At 39.6% G+C, this 20,000-nt stretch overlaps 1 protein-coding gene across 1 annotated transcript in view; it reads left to right on the forward strand.

Moving 5' to 3' along the window:
• MARCH6 (membrane associated ring-CH-type finger 6) overlaps positions 1 to 20,000 on the forward strand; it is a 305,795-nt gene that overhangs the window by 188,220 nt on the left and 97,575 nt on the right. The window contains exons 18-20 of the mRNA XM_029590037.1: positions 16,720 to 16,857; positions 17,015 to 17,219; positions 18,833 to 18,902. Of these exons, the coding sequence (XP_029445897.1) occupies positions 16,720 to 16,857; positions 17,015 to 17,219; positions 18,833 to 18,902 (413 nt within the window). The remainder of the gene's footprint in view (positions 1 to 16,719; positions 16,858 to 17,014; positions 17,220 to 18,832; positions 18,903 to 20,000) is intronic.

Below are 20,000 nucleotides of genomic sequence, written 5' to 3' on the forward strand. Positions count from 1 at the left end.
GGGGGGACAAAGATTCATTTATCTCCTCTCACCCAAAGAAAGCATAGAGTTCAGCCTCTTCAATTCAGACATCAAAGAATTCTGCTGCTAAGCATTGAGCGAAGGCCAAGAAGCATCACTCTTGATACAATGTGTTGGGAGCGTGGACAGATCTGGTTATGACTATGAAACCCACAAAGCATTCACGTGGCGAAGAGAACTTATCCTCAATTTAATTCCTGAGAATCCTAACATTCTCCAAGGATCCAGGTGTCTGCCACCAATATACCTAAGAATATACCATGATGCCCTGATCAACCCTTCTGCCTCCCAGCAGGTGTTGGCATTGGCAAACTTTAGGATGGAGCTTGAGTTCATCAGGGGTCTAGGCTCCAAAAGACAAGTGCTCCCTTCTTTGAGGCTATGCCTTCCAGCCAGGCAAAATATCACTCCTCGCCCCAGTCTACTAGTCCGGTTCAGATTCAGAAAACTCCTAGAGGTATGGCTGTGGATCTGGAGATTTCTATGTCCCATACTAGACCTAAGGGCCTTGAGAGAGTTTCTGTGAGAGCTTAAATTTCCTTTTTCAAAAAAGGGAACTGGCTATGCTGTTATGCTGTGAAGAATGCTTACACCCACATAGTGATATTTCCAGTTCACTGAAAATATCTGATTTGTAGTAAGGGGATCGTCACCTCTAGTATTGCATGCTGCCGTTTGACCTAGCGTCCACCCCATGTGATTTTGCAAAATACCTTGCTGTGGTGGTGACACATCTTTGCAAACTCGTAGCATACATGTTCCCCTATCTGCACGTTTTTTTTGGTCAAGAATACATATCAAGCAAGTGCCACAGAATCAGTGCAGAACTGTGCAGATGTTGGAGTTGGTCATCAACTATCCAAAGTTCCACTTAAGCCTACTTTCTCAATTGGAGTTTATAGGAGCACTGCTAGATGCAACACTGGCAAGAGCCTTCCTACCAGTAGAAGGCTCCCATTGATATCAATAGTGGAGAGGATTCAAGTGAGTCAGCAGGCATCAGCATGGTTCATGTTGAGGCTGTTGGGCCTCATGGTATAAATGTTGTTCTATTGGTATGTCTTCATATGAGAAGAGCCCAATGGATCTTCAGATTGCAATGGGTGCAAGCTATTCAGGATCTTCTAGACAGCATTTATATCACTCAGCTGTTCACGGACTCCCTATCTTGGTGACAGATCCATTCCAATCTGACCTTATTCCTCCAGTCCAACTTGTCCTGACCACAGATGTATCCAGCCTGGGATGGGAAGCCCATGTCATAAGAACTTAAGAACATGCCATACTGGGTCAGACCAAGGGTCCATCAAGCCCAGCATCCTGTTTCCAACAATGACCAATCCAGGTCATAAGAACCTAGCAAGTACCCAAAAACTAAGTCTATTTCATGTTACCGTTGCTAGTAATAGCAGTGGCTATTTTCTAAGTCAACTTAATAGCAGGTAATGGACTTCTCCTCTAAGAACTTATCCAATCCTTTTTTAAACACAGCTATACTAACTGCATTAACCACATCCTCTGGCAACAAATTCCAGAGTTTAATTGTGCGTTGAGTAAAGAAATTTCCCTGATTAGTTTTAAATGTGCCACATGCTAACTTCATGGAGTGCCCCCTAGTCTTTCTTTTTTTTTTTTTTTTTTTTTTATTTATTGAATATTTCCATTATAATTACAACAATTCACGGAAAAGAAACAATCTCAAAAAGAAAAACATTCCAGCTCCATTTGTAAATTCCTTATATAGTAAAGGATAAAGCAAGAATTAACAAGGATATGAAGAGGTCTTAAACTCTAAAAAAAAAAAAAAAAAAAAAAAAAAAAAAAAAAGAGCAGTATAATCAAGAAAAAGGTATTATTGTCCTAATATTCTCCCATTCTTATTATTTAACTTCCAGCACAACAGAGGTTTATTAGGTTAAAGAATCCAAATAGGATTTCAACTGAGCTGGTTGATTAAACACATATTTCCTCTCTTGATATGAGACAATGCAGCGGCATGGAAATCTTAGCATAAACTTAACCCCTTTTTGTTGGGACTCCACTCTCATTGATAAAAATTCCTTTCTCCTGAGCTGTGTTTCTCTAGAAATATCAGGAAAAATTCTTATATTCCGACCATAGAACTTGTTGTTTTGCTTTCTAAAGTAAAATCTCATTAAAGATTCCTTTTCAGAAAGGAAGGAAAGTTGAACAATGAGAGTGGCTCTAAGATTTATATTCATTTCAAAAGATTTCTCCAACAGATCTGATAAATTTAGATTTTCATTTTCCTGAACATCTTGTTTCTGATTTTGTTTCTCCAATTCCTGATTCTGTGGTAAGTAATAAATCTTATCTATTACGGGTAAAGTTTCGTTACTATAACCTAGAACATTCACTAAATAGCTTTTAAACATATCTTGTGCTGACATTAAGTGAGTTCTGGGAAAGTTAAGTATCCTTAAATTATTCTGTCTAAGTTGATTTTCCATCACTTCCAGTTTGTTACTATGAATTTTCTCAGACTTAATTAAGTTAAGTTGCATCCTATCCATCTCTTTCACCTTTTCCTCTACTTTATCAATCTTAGTTTGCAATGCCATGTTCTTATTTAACACTTCCTGCAAAGTATTAGCAATATTATTAACAGATTTCTGTAGTGTCACCAACATTGTCCCAATCTCTTCGAGAGAAACCCCTTGGGGTAATAACAGTCAAGTCAGTTATATCAATTGTACCTCCCACTTGAATACCTCCAATTCCTCCCTCTGTTGGGGCCTGTCTGGCAGCAGAGTGACAAGTGGAAGTGCTACCCTCCTCTCTGTGATCCATTACTGGAGTAACCAGAGAAGAGGTTACTCCCTCCACTATTTCTTGTACTGATATCGCTGAAAAATCCAACTTTATTTTGGGATCTACAAGACAGGAGATCCCAACTCTGTTGCCAGATGGTGGCTCAGGTGTTTCTGGCGCTCCAGGAGTTAAAGATAGTTCCTGGGTCAGATGGCTCTTTCCCTGCTCTTTGTTAGAGCCATCAGCGGCGACTCCTGGAGATTCTATGGGAGCTTTTGTGAAACAATCCTTTATTTTGGGCTGGTTATCTGATATGGGTGTTGAAGATAATTCCCGAAGCTTAGCTTTTCTCTTTGTATGTGGCATTACAAAGAGAAAGTTCGCCACGGATAAATGCACTCCCAATATAAGGTACAATTAATGACTTACGTCGTGAAGACTCTTATTTTGGATGTTCAACCATGGACAATTCACATCGTTATTTCACCTCTTCATAGACTTGTGGCTGCGGTAATAATCACAAACAGGACTCCTAGCAAGGCCAAGCACGCCAAGCTAAGCCGAGCAAAGCCGCGCGCCGGCGGCTGCGGTGCGCTGCTAGGACGCCGGTTTTATGGGCGTCTGCCCGGCTCCACCCCCGACGTCCTGACCTCACAAGCAGCTCAGCAGAGAAGGAAATCACCTCCGGAAAAGTAGGTAGCAATGCGGCAGCTTGGGGCTCTGGGACGCCGGTCTTATGGGCGTCTGCCCGGCTCCACCCCCGACGTCCTGACCTCACAGGCAGCTCAGCAGAGAAGGAAATCACCTCCGGAAAAGTAGGTAGCAATGCGGCCGCCCCCTAGTCTTTCTATTATCCGAAAGTATAAATAACCGATTCACATCTACCCGTTCTAGACCTCTCATGATTTTAAACACCTCTATCATATTCCCCCTCAGCTGTCTCTTCTCCAAGCTGAAAAGTCCTAACCTCTTTAGTCTTTTTTCATAGGGAAGCTGTTCCATTCCCCTTATCATTTTGGTAGCCCTTCTCTGTACCTTCTCCATCGCAATTATATCTTTTTTGAGATGCGGCGAACAGAATTGTACACAATATTCAAGGTGCGGTCTCACCATGGAGCGATACAGAGGCATTATGACATTTTCCGTTTTATTCACCATTCCCTTTCTAATAATTCCCAACATTCTGTTTGCTTTTTTGACTGCTGCAGCACACTGAACAGACTATTTTAATGTGTTATCCACTATGACGCCTAGATCTTTGTTGGGTGGTAGCATTTAATATGGAACCTAACATTGTGTAACTATAGCAGGGGTTATTTTTCCCTATATGCATCACCTTGCACTTATCCACATTAAATTTCATCTGCATTTTGATGTCCAATTTTCCAGTCTCACACGGTCTTCCTGCAATTTATCACAATCTGCTTGTGATTTAACTACTCTGAACAATTTTGTATCATCTGCAAATTTGATTACCTCATTCGTCGTATTTCTTTCCTGATCATTTATAAATAATTGAAAAGGGTCCCAATACAGATCCCTGAGGCACTCCACTGCCCACTCCCTTCCACTGAGAAAATTGTCCATTTAATCCTACTCTCTGTTTCCTGTCTTTTAGCCAGTTTGCAATCCACGAAAGGACATCGCCACCTATCCCATGACTTTTTACTTTTCCTAGAAGCCTCTCATGAGGAACTTTGTCAAACGTCTTCTGAAAATCCAAGTATACTACATCTACCGGTTCACCTTTATCCACATGTTTATTAACTCCTTCAAAAAAGTGAAGCAGATTTTGTGAGGCAAGACTTGCCTTGGGTAAATCCATGCTGACTTTGTTTCATTAAACCATGTCTTTCTATATGTTCTGTGATTTTGATGCTTAGAACACTTTCCACTATTTCTCCTGGCACTGAAGTCGGGCTAACCGGTCTGTAGTTTCCCGATCGCCCCTGGAGCCCTTTTTAAATATTGGGGTTACATTAGCTATCCTCCAGTCTTCAGGTACAATGGATGATTTTAATGATAGGTTACACATTTTTACTGTATCAAGGTCTTTGGTCAACTCAAGAAAGCTTCATCAGATATTCCTGGGGCAGAGTGGTTGTGTGCTCTGAAGGCTTTCAGAGATCAGTTGGTCAACAAAGTAATCCTTGTCTAGACAGACAGTCGTAGCAATGTTTTACATCAACTAGCAGGGTGGGATGGGATCATACCTCTTGTGTCAGACCACTAGATATGGCACTAGGCCATTTTTGTATAAATGGTCCTCAGAGCTACATACCTGGCAGGTGAGGAGAATGTCCTAGAGAGTGAATTGACTCCTGGAACTCCACAAATGGTTCCTGGACTGGAGGGTATCAAACTAGTTATACGAGTCAGATCTGTTTGCATCCTCTTAAAACAGAAATGTCCCTCTCTTCTGTTCCACAAAAGGAACTTTAGCAAACTTGTTTTGGATGCCTATGAATGGAGCCAGGGCTTGCTCTCTGCGTATTCTCCAGTTCCACGTATTGTGGAGACCTTGTTGAAGCTCAGAAGAGACTAGGAACTATGATCTTAATAGCTTTTTGTCAAGACAGATTTATGAGTCCAGTCAGGCTTGTGAATTTACCATCCTTCACTGCTCAAGATCTCAGGGGCTGTTATGCCATCTACCACGGAGTCCCTGGTCCTCATAGTCTGGATGTTGAGAGAATCTCCTAGTTCTTTGAGAGGGTGCTTCTCATGTTCTGGATTCAAAGAAGGAATCCACAAGGAAGTCCTATAGACTACAGTGTAGGTGGTTTGCCTTGTGGTGTGAGAAAAAGACCCTAGATCCTTTCTGCTCCATACAAAAACTGCTTGATTACTTTCTATATCTTTCAGAGTCTGAGCTCAAGATCAATTCCATAAGAGTTCATCTTAATGTAGTTGACACCTATCATCACATTGTAGAAGGTAGACCAATCTCTTACAGCCTTTAGTTGTCTGACTCATGCGGGCCTGCTTCATTTGAAGCCTCCCATTAAGCCACCTGCTGTGTTTTGGGACCTTAATGTGATAATGATGAAAGCTTCCTTTGAGCCTCTGCACACCCATGAGTTGAAATACTTGCCCTTGATGTTTTTATTTTTGGTGGCAGTGACTTTGGCCCACGAAGTATGTGAGCTTCGGTCTCTAGTGACATCCACCTTTACCAAGTTTTTTCATAATAGGGTGGTTCGAAAAGAATGTTGTAGCTATTAAAATGAATGGCAAAGTAGATAAGAAATTGGTGGAAATAGCCATGTAGCTGTGTCCATCTGACAGGCTACACAGGGGACCTGGAAGCCAGATATTCAGGCAACAGCCACTCTAATATTGGTAACTATTGACATTATTAGAAGGCTTTGTGGGTGTGAACTTAGTGTGAGATTTTGTATGCTCATGTGCCCCAGATGGCTACGTACAAATGGAGACTAACTTCTGTATAAGGAAAGATATCTTGCAAGTGGTCACACTGTCTGGGTGAAAGCTGGAGTGCATCTTTGCAGTACAGACTAGAATAACTGAACGTACTGAATAGGCCAGTTAATCTTTTCTTATTGTCATAATCTATTTGTGGTGATTTTCTCCCCATTAATTGGGTGGAGGGCAAACTCCTGAAGGAATTCTTGTACTCATCTAATAGATATAATCAAGGATATTAACAAGGAAGATAAGCTCATAAGTGGCTTATAACTGAAATAAATAAGGTCCATCTTGTGTGTTTCTGAACTGGGGGCATGCATTAAATAAGCTTCTGGCTGTATCACATTTTATTAATTTATTTAAAATCTTTTCTATACCGTCGAGTTATTTGCTATCACAATGGTTTACAAAATAGGCACAAATAGTAATAAATAAATAAAACAAAAAATTGTTAAAGTTATAGAAGTGCCAATATTGGTCCGGTTACAAAGAATTCTAATATAATTACTAATTGAATTTTGTATATTTTTCCTTCTGGTACATGTTTTTGGTTGAGTTACATGTAAATCTCACCTGTAATTTTACATTTTAACTAAGGTTATCAGAGAGATTTAAAAGGAGCCAAGCACATAGAAACTAAGTGCCGGGTGCAAATTTGCTGATGCCAGTTTTCCTTACTTACTTTCTTCTTTCTCTTTATAAAAAGCCAGGTCTTCAAACTTACTTTGAATAGTTTGAAATTTCTCTGTAATCTTATTTCAAGAGGCATTTATTCTAAAGGGTGGGTCCGGCAAGGGATAGTGCTTGGTCCCTGACTTGGGTAAGTCGTGCTGTTTCAACAGATGGGATAGTTAATAGTGCTTTTTTTGCTGACCTCAGATTTCTTTGTGGTACGTGTACACATAGTGCTGTGTTAAGCCATTCTACTTTTCAATCATGAATCAGTTTATGAATTGTGCATAGTGCTTTAAATTGTACTCTGTTCTATGGTAGCCAGTGTAATTCAGCTAGTGTCCCAGTGATGTGCTCTCTTCTTTTTACCTGTGAGTATTCGTGCTGCAGAGTTTTGTAATATTTGAAGTGGTCTTATGGTTGCATACTCACTGTCCCTGATCTAATAGCCATATAATATTTGAAGTGGTCTTATGGTTGCATACTCACTGTCCCTGATCTAATAGCCAGCCCCATTTCTAACATTATCAATACTTCCATCGAATTTGGACAAGTACCCAACTCTCTCAAATTTGCTATCCTTAAACCTACTTTAAAAAAACCTAAGCTCGACCCATTAGACCTTGGCAATTACCGCCCTATTTCTAATCTCCCATTTATTGCTAAAATCCTAGAAAAAACTATCAACCGTCAACTCAGTGACTATTTAGAAGAACACCAAATCCTCTCTCCCTCACAATATGGGTTTCGTAAATTACATAGTACTGAAACTCTTCTCTTATCACTGTCTGATTACCTTCTCAAAAGCCTAGATAGAAATCAACTACATCTTCTAGTAATCCTGGATATTTCAGCGGCTTTTGATACCGTTAACCACCAAATTCTCCTCCAACGCCTACATGAGATTGGAATAACTGGTACCGCTCATAACTGGTTTACTTCCTACCTGTCCAATCGTAATTATAAAGTCAAAATTGGCAACCACCTATCAAAAGAAATCCCCTGAAGCAAGGAGTCCCGCAAGGCTCTTCACTTTCATCTACTCTTTTTAACATTTATCTTCTTCCGCTTTGCCATCTCCTCGCCAACCTTAAACTTCCACACTTTTTGTACGCTGATGATGTACAAATTCTTATTCCAGTAACAGAATCTATATCCAAAGCCCTTGAAATCTGGGACACTACTCTCACTGCTATCAACAATCTATTAACCTCCTTACAACTTGCCCTCAACTCCACAAAAACAGAACTCATGATCATATCTCCTCCTACTCCATTACATACTTCGCCTACCATACCTATAACACCAACGCACATACAATTCTCTCACCAAGTCCGAGACCTAGGAGTCATTATTGATGACCAAATGACCCTCAAAAAATTTATCAGTGCAATCCTTAAAGAATGTTTTTTCAAATTACATACACTCAAAAAATTGAAACCCTTGCTTCACGCATCTGATTTCCGGACAGTTTTACAAGCCATGTTGTTTTCCAAAACAGATTATTGCAATTCACTCCTCCTAGGCCTACCTAAAAATGCCATCCGCCCCTTACAAATTCTACAAAACACTGCAGCCCGTATCCTTACCAACACAAACTCAAAGGAACATATTACGCCAGTTTTGAAGGACCTTCACTGGCTCCCCATTCAATATCGCATACAGTACAAGACATTAACACTGATCCATAAAGCCCTCCACAATCCTGAAATGAAATGGTTTAATAATTCACTGCAATTTCAAACTTCTATTAAACCTACCAGAAATCAATACCTCGCCACATTACAGACCCCCTCACCCAAAATATATAACCATGCCTCCACCAAAGCACGAGCGCTTTCCTTTGCTGGCCCATTGTTATGGAATACCTTGCCCACTGAACTGCGCCTTGAGCCATCTCCCAAAACTTTCAAGCAAAAACTCAAGACATGGTTATTTTCACATGCCTATACCTGAAATATATATGTCTTTCTTCCCCTTTTTATGCCCTGCCTTATTTACCCAACACTCCCTTTCTCTACACTATCTCTAATTTCCCCTTTTTTATGTCCTTACTGTAAATACCATTCCATACTTTTGCTCTTAATTGCACCTGAAGCGCTTTCTCCCCTCTCTTATCACTCCTAATTATAACTCCATCTCCTCCTAACCTGTCCCTAACCTCATACCTAATTTCCTAAAATCCCTTTACTTTCCAGCTCTGTTTAACTCAGCTCAGTTAATCCTAAATGATAGTTCTGTTTTAAAAGATTCTACTTGTTTTATGTTCAAATATATATATTCTTACTTTTGTTAAATGTATAATGCTTATTTAATCCTGTTAAATGTATAACGCTCCGGCGTAAGTTCCTGTTCATTGTACACCGACGTGATATCTTTGATGAGCGGCGGTATATAAAAAACTATAAATAAATAAATATGGTAAACCCAGTAACAGAGCATTGCAGTAATCAGTGCTTGCAAATATTAGTGCTTGTAAAACTGTTCGAAAGTTTGATCGTGTCAATAGCGGTTTTAACTTTCTTAGGACCATTAGTTTAGCGTATCCTCCTTTACTTTCAGTGATGTGTTGTTTCAGATTGAGTTCTGGGTCGATTATTTACGCCCAGGTTACGCACCTTCTCAGCTAGTTCTACTGTTTGATTTTTTTAAGCATAATTGGTGATTGAATTAGATTTATATTTTTCCTTTCTAAGTGTAAGAATTCAGTTTTATCAATATTTATCACTAGCTCCATTTGGTTTAATAATTGTTTGATAATGTCCAGATAGATGTTGACTAAGTTTAATGTTTTTTCAATTGTGTCATCAATGGGTAAAATTAATTGTATGTCGTCAGCGTATGTATAGTGTATTATTCCAAGGCCTGCTAGTAGAAGGCATAGTGGTAACAGGTAGATGTTAGTGTCGCAGATATTGCCGATTCCTGAGGTACGCCTGTTTCTAGACTTGTTTTTTTCTGAAATTGTGTTTTAATCTGCACTTGAAAAAATCTATTACTTAGATATGATTTGAACCAGGCAATTGTGTTATTATGCAGTCCTATTTCTTCAAGTCTCTTGATTAGTATTTCATGGTTCACAGTATCAAATGCTGATGATAGATCTAATAGTACAAGGATGTAGTGTGTTCTGCTACCAAATCTTCTTAGAATATTATCTGTAAATGAAAGGAGTAATGTTTCTGTGCTGTAATGTTTCCGGAAGCCATGCTATCTAAATGTTCTGATTGTTTTTGTACTATTTTTTTCTATTAGTTTCGCAATTAATAGTAAATTCGATACTGGTCTGTAGTTGGTCAAGATTAGGGGGTCCATTTTTTTTTCTTTTGTACTGGTTTAATTATTGCTCCTTTCAGTATATCAGGCATTGATCCTTCTTCTAGGGATAAGTTTATAAATCTTTGTTAGTGTTGGGGCAGTTATATCAGCTAGCTTTTTAAAATCCATTGTTGGTAGGGCGTCAATTGTGTGTGTAGCAGGATTTAACTTTTTTAACATGGTCTCTATCTCAGAGCTTGATATTTCGGCGAATGCAGACCAATGTGTAATGTCTTTAGTATGCATTTTAATCTTTTGTTTGGTTGTATATGGGATTTTAGTTCTTAGGTTTACAATTTTGTCTTTAAAAAAACAAAACTGTGCTATTTCATTGCATCAATTTTCAGGTAGATTCTGGGTAGGGTTAGTTTATCATTGATTAGCTTGACTATGTTGAACAAAGTCCTAGAGTTATTTGTAAACTTTTCTATTTTTTAACTGAAATATTTTTTTCGCCTCTAGAATTATTTTTTTGTAGTAGGCCAGATGTTTTTGGTATTTGGCTAGATTTTCAGTTGTTTTATTGTTTCCATTCCTTTTCTTTTTTTCTAAGAATTCGTTTAGCTTCTTTTATGCGTTCATTATGCCAGGGATTTGTTTTGGTTCCTTTATGCATATATTTTGATGGGGTTAATTTCCTCTGCTAGTTTATTAGTTTTGTTCACCCATGCCGTCGTTGCGGAGCTACAATTAGTGTAATCAAAATTCGTTAGCTTTTTCTGTAATTTTTCTTTTAGTATCTCTGTTGTAAGGTGGACGATACTTGAATTCAATCAGTTCCTTTTTTTGTATCTCTGTTGGTCCTAGATGTTTAATAGTAGATTGGATGAGGAAGTGATCTGACCATGGAATTTGCGTGTAGTTTGAGTTTATATTTTCTAGATAGCTACTGCTGATGAATGTCAGGTCTAATGAGTGTTCTGCTTCGTGTGTGGGTTTGTCTGTGATTATTTTGAATCCTAGTGCATTCATAGTATCGATTAGTGTCTGGCAAGTGTTAGATAATGGAAATACGTCCATGTGAAGATTAGTCTCCTAATACGATGATAGGTTTTGATGAACTTAGGTGGGTTGTAAAGAATTCAATTAGTGGAGAGGGATTTAATTCAAGTAGACTAGGTGGGCAGTAAATAAGGCAAATTTGTAAATGGCTAGTTTCAAAAACGTCAATTTCATGGTTCTGTGGAGGTGTGGTAGGTAACAGTTTGCATTTGAATTTCTTTTCAATGATTAGTAATAATCCACCACCTCTTCTATTTATTCTGGGGATTGAAAAGACCATAATTTTTGTGTGCTATCTGGGTTTTTAGACAGAATCCGATTTTTTTTTTTTTTTTTTTTTTTTTGGCCATGATTCTGTGATTGCAATAAAACTAGGTTTGGTGTCATATAGTAAGTCTGTGATGGGAAATTTTTTGGTTACCGATTGTGCATTGACTAGTAGAAATGTTATCAGGAGTTTATGCACGTTTAAACAGCTAGTTCTTTTGATTTGAATAAGGTTATTTAAGTTCACACACCTTGCTTTACTAGCAAAATAATGATCTTTGAGTTTTCTAGTGTTTCCATACTTACCCTTGTTTGAACAAACTTGGATTGGGTATGTAGCATGTCAGTCTTCTGCCATTGTCATTTTGTATGGGATAGATGTGCAGTTTGTCCATTTTACTACTCAGGGCATATGAAAGGGCATACAAAGGGGCATGCCTCTTTGTTGCGCTCCTTCAGTGTGCGACATCGGCGCGTGGCGCTTCCGGGGCAGGGGCTGCGTTTAAATCCCCTCGGCACGCTTCGCTGACGTCAAAAGCGTCAGCCGAGGGGGCGGAGTGCAGTTCTCACTTCCGGGTGATCGGCAGCGTCTTAAAAACAAGAAAAAAAAAAAGAAGCAGAGAGAGCCCCCTCCACTATATTGCTGGTAAACACTTCCCTCCTACTGGAGACTGGATCTGACTCTAACACCAATATAATTAGTAGGGCTCCCCATTCCTGGAATAACTTTGCACCAGATGTCATTCCCCTACCCTCCTCTTGGTATTTCAACCCCACTGCACCCACAGGATCACTCACCTCTTAGCAAGGTCCTATATCAAGCTGCTGCTGTTGTCACTCATGTATCCTACCTTGGTCATGCTTTTTTTCCACCATGTTCTGCTTGATGACTCAGAGTTCAGGCTGTGGAATAACCAGAGAATTTTGCAGCAGCGACAGTGGGATGCCTGGCTCCATCTTATGCACTATATCTTGGGGAGGTTGCAGGCTGATAATGGGGCAGACCAGTGCCACAATCCTAACATCCCTGCTGCCAGCATCTGTGTACGGCTGCTGAATATAGGTAACTGAACATCAGCATACTAGTGGGAAGTTGGGCTTCATGCAGGAGGGAGCGCCTGGTGTCAGCTTGTGGACCTTGTTCATCAAATCCCACTGTTGCCTATGAAAAGCTTGCAGGGCTGGGCCTGGTCACCATGTCTTGGGAATGGGGAATCTCTCTGGTTTTGACCTTGACTCGCTGCTGCCCAATCTCTTCCACCTGCCTTGGGTCAAACCCATAGACATGGCAACCCAACAAGAGTATACAAAAGCACCTCTGAGTGCAGGACTGCTTCTCCTGACCCATACCACGCATTAGTTTGCTAGAACAGAATGAGCCAATGACTTGTATGAGGCAAGAGAAACAGTACTGCATGGAGAATGTCCTTCCATGGCTGTTGCAGTCCTGCTACTAGCCTGCTGGTGGCTCTTCTTTAAAACAGCTGATTGAGAAGGAGGAAGAGTGATAGAGGCAATGGTCTTGAAGTGAGGGTAGGTCAAAATTCCAGCAGGGGCACCACCCCTGTTTTGCACCATTCTCAAGAATTCAGTGTGCTCCTTTCCAGTGTAAACATTCCAGGCATCAGGTCATCTAGGTTCCTCAAAGTTGACACTTGCTGCTAGCTCAGGCCTAAGGAGCAGTACAGCCAGCCCATGCCCAGCTAGAACCACTATAAGATGGGGGTTTGTTCTGTCATCAGGTTTCATTTAAATAGAGAAGCTGGAGGGAGGGGGAAGAAAGGTGGGAAGACATGAATAAGAATGAAGGAAAGGAAGCACAAGGAGTAAATAAAAATGAAAAAAATAGCAGAGAGATTAAAAATAGATTGAGTAATGAGAATTTCACTGAATCAAAATATTTTGTCTAGTTTTCAACTTCTCTACATATTTTTCCACTCTTGCCCCTATCCATTCTGGTAGACTCAGGAAATTCAGCAAGAAAAGAAAAAAAATGTGGACAGAGGGAGCTCTTCTGTTACTAGAGATATCTTTCTCCTTGTACAGGTGGCAGTGTGAATGGATTGTGATCCTCCTAAATCACCCATCACCTGCCTGGGAGAGAGTAAAGTGAGCTGAAGGCTGTATCAGGGAATGGGATTGTGTAGAAAATGAGGACTAAGGAATGATGGAATAATTGAAATAAAGGAGGAACATAAGAACATAAGAAATTGCCATGCTGGGTCAGACCAAGGGTCCATCAAGCCCAGCATCCTGTTTCCAACAGAGGCCAAACCAGGCCACAAGAACCTGGCAATTACCCAAACACTGAGAAGATCCCATGCTCCTGATGCAATTAATGCAGTGGCTATTCCCTAAGTAAACTTGATTAATAGCCGTTATTGGACTTCTCCTCCAACAACTTATCCAAACCTTTTTTGAACCCAGCTACACCAACTGCACTAACCACATCCTCTGGCAACAAATTCCAGAGCTTTATTGTGCGTTGAGTGAAAAAGAATTTTCTCTGATTAGTCTTAAACGTGCTACTTGCTAACTTCATGGAATGGCCCCTAGTCCTTCTATTATTCGAAAGTGTAAATAACCGAGTCACATCTACTCGTTCAAGACCTCTCATGATCTTAAAGACCTCTATCATATCCCCCCTCAGCCATCTCTTCTCCAAGCTGAGCAGCCCTAGCCTCTTCAGCCTTTCCTCCATTAACTTACATTGTCATCAGTGGGCTCATGCTTCTATGACATACCCACATCAGAGTGCTTAGAATTAAAGGCTGGTTGTTAGATATGATAAATCTTTTTTAGGACATATGTTAGAGAACACGGACGTTGTGCTGTCATTTGCTGCCGTTGTATTCTGTAGCTAAGTTTGGTCCAGTGTAACGTCTTCATGCTCTTTTATCAAACAGTGTATCTTTTCTGTCAGAAAAATTGTTCCAGGACTCTGGCAGGGTGGTCTTTTGCTCCTTGGAGAAGAGATGAAAGTATATGGTGGCTTGGATCCTGTGATTTTATCTAAGGAGTGGTAGTTCCATGGGAAGTGTGATAGTTTTACATACAATAGGAGAACTTAATACATTTGTTTTGCTGTACATTTTTTGGTATTGGATTCTCTGAGCATGAAATCGAATTTCCACATGCAGATAGGTTAGGGCTCCTGAAAATATAATTTAATCTAAACTTGAGTTTAGATGCTACTTGAGTTTAGATGCTGTGCTCTTCATGATCAGGTTTGCATGTAGTATTGATGTGCCAATCAAACAATACCAAAGTCACAAAAATGACTGCTGTTGCACAAAATCAATACAATAAAAGGGCCATCATACTAAAGCACTACCAGTCCGTAGACCTTCCTTGCTTTTTAAATCATGGGTCCCACAGTTCCAATATTTTTTTTCCAATTTTTTTTTTCCAATTTCTTGCAATTGAAATAAAGGTAAACCACATATATTGGAACTGTGGGACCCATGATTTAAAAAGCAAGGAAGGTCAACAGACTGATAGTGCTTAGTATGATGGCCCTTTTATTGCACAGTTTTAACTGTCATAATTGATCTATCCATTTAAACAAGGTTAGGCTTTTACATGGATGAGTGGAATCCTGCTTCCATCCCATGGAGAGTTTTTGGATACAATATCAGTGACTATCCTTTCTAGGGACATGAGTTATTCAGGAAAGCATGCCTTCTGTCCTCTTTTGGACCCCCAACATGCCATCTTTCCCTGGCACCATCTTTGACCATTCATATATATACTTCTCTTCGTTTTCCCTTCCTGTCTACTACTGTAGTGCTATTGACAAGTGTCTGGACTTGACAGAACTACTGCTTCGTAGCATTGCCAGTGTTTGTTTATATAATACCCCTAGCTATAGCTGCAAAAAGTACATGGTAACACTACAGACCAAGACCACTTCCCTGGGATGAAAATTGATGTTGCTGAGCTTCCTGTCTTTTCGTTACGTAATCTGGCACTTAGCAGCTGTATCATGAGCCTTCCTACTATACCTAGCAATAGAGGCAGTTTACAAAATACATATATCCTACCTTCAGTACAAATACTTCATAGACTACCAGTATGAACCCATCATATCCTAATTAAATTCATCAGATATCCCATGTAAAATCATACCAATCAAGTAAAAGCCTCTAATGGGCCCCTGTCGATCCCTTAGTATTCTAGAAGTGAGCAATGACTAAATTTGTGCGATTTAAGGAGAGACTAGCTTTTTTAATGTTATTCTTTTTATGAGAGAGTCAGAACATGGGCTTTTAAAATGCTAATTGCTGATTTAATAAACTTTGGTCCTGGGAATATGTTTTCTTGGACGGTTATGATATGGACACCTTTAGGGTTGGCTGGCTGGAGGAAAGGTTAATAGAAATTTCCTTTCAGGTTGACTATTTAAATAAATATTTTATATTAAATGTATCTTTATTTTAGTGTTTATTGTGAGATTGATTTTTATTTTGCTATATGCTGTTCTAGGTTATGGAAATTTGTTCGGAGCTATATGTTGGTGATTGCATGTTATATGTATCAATTTGATTATATGTTATGATAGTGTAAGAGAACATCTTCTGATAAGCAAGTAATTTGCATTTAGTAAAATATAAGTATTTTTTGAGAGATTCAAATGAGGTAGGTTGGTGATTGTAGTGGCAGCATATGTTTTTTTACTTCATGCCCTTTTATGCATGTTCAGTGTATCTCCTTTGTCCAAATATAGATGTTAGTGTTAACATAAAGGTGTCTGTGTATATCTTATGGGAATACTAAGCATCATGCATACTGAAAAGAGGCTGTTAACGGTGTGTTCAGAGCAAGGGCTGGCCTTAAACTCATATAAACCAGGTTTTTACAACTTTTCAAAGGAATATAATGCCTCAAAACAGTATTGGAGTTTTCTGTTTGTTTAGAATGTTCTAGTTTTTATTGGCTCAAGTTGGCTAAGGTTGTTTTTACTACAAATTTTACTAATACAATGTTCAAAACCTGTACAGAATTGAAAAAGCTCTAAATTGTTTTGATTTCCGCTACATACTGAATACTCCTAGATGCTCACTCTAAACCTCAGGATTACTGCAATCAGTAGCAGAGAAACTTGAAGCGTAATTAGCATTTTCATAAACATATGACAGTAATGAGATTGGCTTCTGCCATTGCTTACTAAATTGTATTAAATATATAAATGTATGCAGTTATGATAATATTCTAGTCCTTATGATTTATTTTTATCAGTGATGCTCCAGTCAGTGAGCTATCCTTGGAGCTACTTTTGCTGCAAGTGGTTTTGCCAGCATTGCTGGAACAAGGGCACACGAGACAGTGGTTGAAAGGCCTTGTACGAGCTTGGACTGTTACAGCTGGATACTTACTGTAAGTATAAATAACTGAGAGATTTTTTGCATGGTTTATGGCAAGTACCCATTTACTATCTCTCAAATCTTTTGTTGCTGATTTTTATTATGATCCTGGTGCGATGACAGTTGTCATGTGTAAGCAAAGTTATCAAAGTAGTTCCCCTTTGCCATAGGGACCTTCACTCATACTTGCTTGGAGACCAAGAGGAAAATGAGAACAATGCAAACCAGCAAGCCAATAATAACCAGCATGCCCGCAATAACAATGCCATTCCAGTAGTGGGAGAAGGTCTTCATGCAGCCCACCAAGCAATCCTTCAGCAAGGAGGACCTGTCGGCTTTCAACCGTATCGTAGGCCTATCAAATTCCCACTTAGGGTAAATGCATACAATTATTTAAATTGCTTATATTTTCTGGGAGGTTTTTCAAGGGGTGATTAGTTAATGATATCTTTAGACTGTGGCATTTAGTAAGCTTTGTAACCTAAAGTCTTGGGCTTGATGATTAATGTACATCTTGAACCATTGGATTGCCTATTTCTTTCTTTTAATTTATCCTTCCCCCACCACACCATTTTCTTTCTTCATTTCCTTTCCCCATATTTTTCATATATGGAACAAACATTGTATTACAGATGATGATGCCTGCTGTTGTCTTCCAAAATACCTTTGTATGCAGGAGATGAAAGTTCATCAGCAATAAATTGGTTTGGTTTTTTTTTATACTTCTATTTCTTACGACTTTTTGGGTTTCCAACTCAATAGGAACCAGGCCTGGGATCCAGTACAATGAGCCTTCATTCACAACTGCTTTCAGATTTTTTTCCCATATCTTATATTCCCCTGCCAACTGTCTCCTTGTTTGGAGACCATGTACCAGGGCTTATCCCATAAATCTGGCCATAGGTGTTGCTGTTGTGTGATAACTGAGACACCCCCTCCCCCCCCCCCCCCCCGCCCCAGAGGCTGCAAATGCAGCCTCCACATCATCCCTACTCTGGCTGTGCTGGGAAGCAGAAGATCCCATGTCCTTTGCATGGCAATGTGCAGTGCTGCAACTGAGCCACCAGGCTGCTTCAAAGGTAAATTGTACTGCAAATTTGACTTGCATATGACTTGTGATGACCATATTTGAGAAGCAGTTACTGTTACATAGCACAGAATGGTTCTGGAATAAAGTATGAAAACTTGTTTTCTGGGGCAGTTTTCAAACTGCCAGCATTGATGCAAAATCTGGGGGTACATTTTACTCACAGGCTGTATCAGTTCTTTCCCTTCGAAAATTGTCCTGTTGAAAAAGTACCCGCAAACACTTGCACCTGTTTTTTTCACCAGATACTTTTTCTGTAAAAAAAAAAAAATGCAAGTACATTTGAAACTGTGATATTTTTTCTTCTTCATCCTAAACACACCCGTGGGAAGATCTGCTCTCTTGCTGGGTAAAAGTGTGCATTTTCTGAAAGTTGCAGAGAGATGGCAATTTTCAGCCAGATAACTTACCAGTATAAATGACTTTGAAAATTAATGTTTTATTTGTTTTGTGCTTAAGAAAAACTAGTAGTAAAAGCCTACTGTGTGGTGGTAGAGAATGGATTCAACAATTCAGAGAGAAAGAAGGGTGAAGCTTAATTTCCATATGCAAGGTAGTGAGTGGATTGGACAGTACAGAGAGTAAGGCAGAGCTGGAGAGTACAAGGAGAGAGGGGTGGAGCTCAATTTCCATACAAAAAGGGGAGGAGCTGGAGAGTACAGGGAGGGAGAGGCAGAGCTGTTTGCATACTAGTGATGCAGGTGTGGGGCAACGTTTCTCTCTTAGTTTAAGTTGCATGAAATTCCTGTGGCATGTGATCTATGGTGTAAAAAAAAAAAGGTTTAAAGAAAATAACCCCTCTGGTTTTGTGCAATGCCTCCCTAACCCTCCTCCACATATAGCATGCTCCACAGTTGTTTCTGTATTCTTTAATTCTCTCCTTTTTGTGTCATCTTTTCAGATCCTTCTGTTGACTGTTTTCATGTGCATAACATTACTGATTGCCAGTCTTATCTGCCTTACATTACCAGGTATATTTTTTCTGCTGTATTCAAAACTGTTCACATAATGTTTTGGCATGTGACCTTATAGATTGAAGATTAAATTTACACCATATTTTGAGTTAATGCTATAAAGTAGGAAAGTAGCTATGACATTTCCTTTTGAATAGAGGCGCAACATTTTAATTTGGATTTCTTCAGTAAAGGATGTTATTTTCAAGAAACCCCATCCCAGGAGTGAGCATGTTTTCGACAGGATTGCAATTAACTAACATGAAATAAAAGTTTGGCTCATATATGGGCCGATGTAATAAGCAGCGCCAAAGCTGCTGCGGAATTTTTGGATAGGTTTTTCTGGTGCTAGTCTCATGCGGGTATGTAATAACTGATTCAGCGCAGAAAAAGCATGCAGAAACCCATTAAAAAAAACTCTTGGTAGATTCTATACAAATACATGCTAATGGCATGCAAAAGAGGTGATTATCTAATCAAGGGCAATGCAGGAAGCCATGCTAAGAGGGAGATCGTGTTAGTGTGAATTTTTAGTGCCTGGGTTAGGGCAGAAGTTAACTGAAAGCACCGGTGTGGAGACCGTTTTTATGATGCTTTTTCGGATCAGCCAAGTGGAGGACGGAACTGGTAGAGAGAAGAAGCTTCTTGATGAGGCACAATCGCCAATCTGCATTTCACGCTCTTACCAGCGGTTGGAGTCTATCAAGAAGGAATTAGACAATGCTCTACTCACCTTCACATCAACTTCTGGACCACTAATTTATTCATTTTTTTGAAAAAGGAAGGCTTTCGCCTTGAGAATCAATCACAGATGTTCACACACTGATGGGTGTCCGCCTGGGTTTCTGCACAGTTGTCTGCGTGATTTACTACATAGGAACATACGCATCCGTTACTGTGTGCATTAAGGACACGTGTTTGGTGTATGCGGATTTTTTGTGTTTGTTTAGCATATGCGGCTGTTACATCCTGCGCTGCCGCTGGTGTTTGCACACACCAGAAAAGCGCATATTTCAGCGCGGGACTTATTACATCTGCCCAATAGAATATTCTGATCACATGACTTCATTACTGCGTATCCATGAAAAATATAACTTCTGAAATAATTACACTGAC

Source organism: Rhinatrema bivittatum, chromosome 2 (genome assembly GCF_901001135.1).
Source record: "Rhinatrema bivittatum chromosome 2, aRhiBiv1.1, whole genome shotgun sequence".
Taxonomy (NCBI): Eukaryota; Metazoa; Chordata; class Amphibia; order Gymnophiona; family Rhinatrematidae; genus Rhinatrema; species Rhinatrema bivittatum.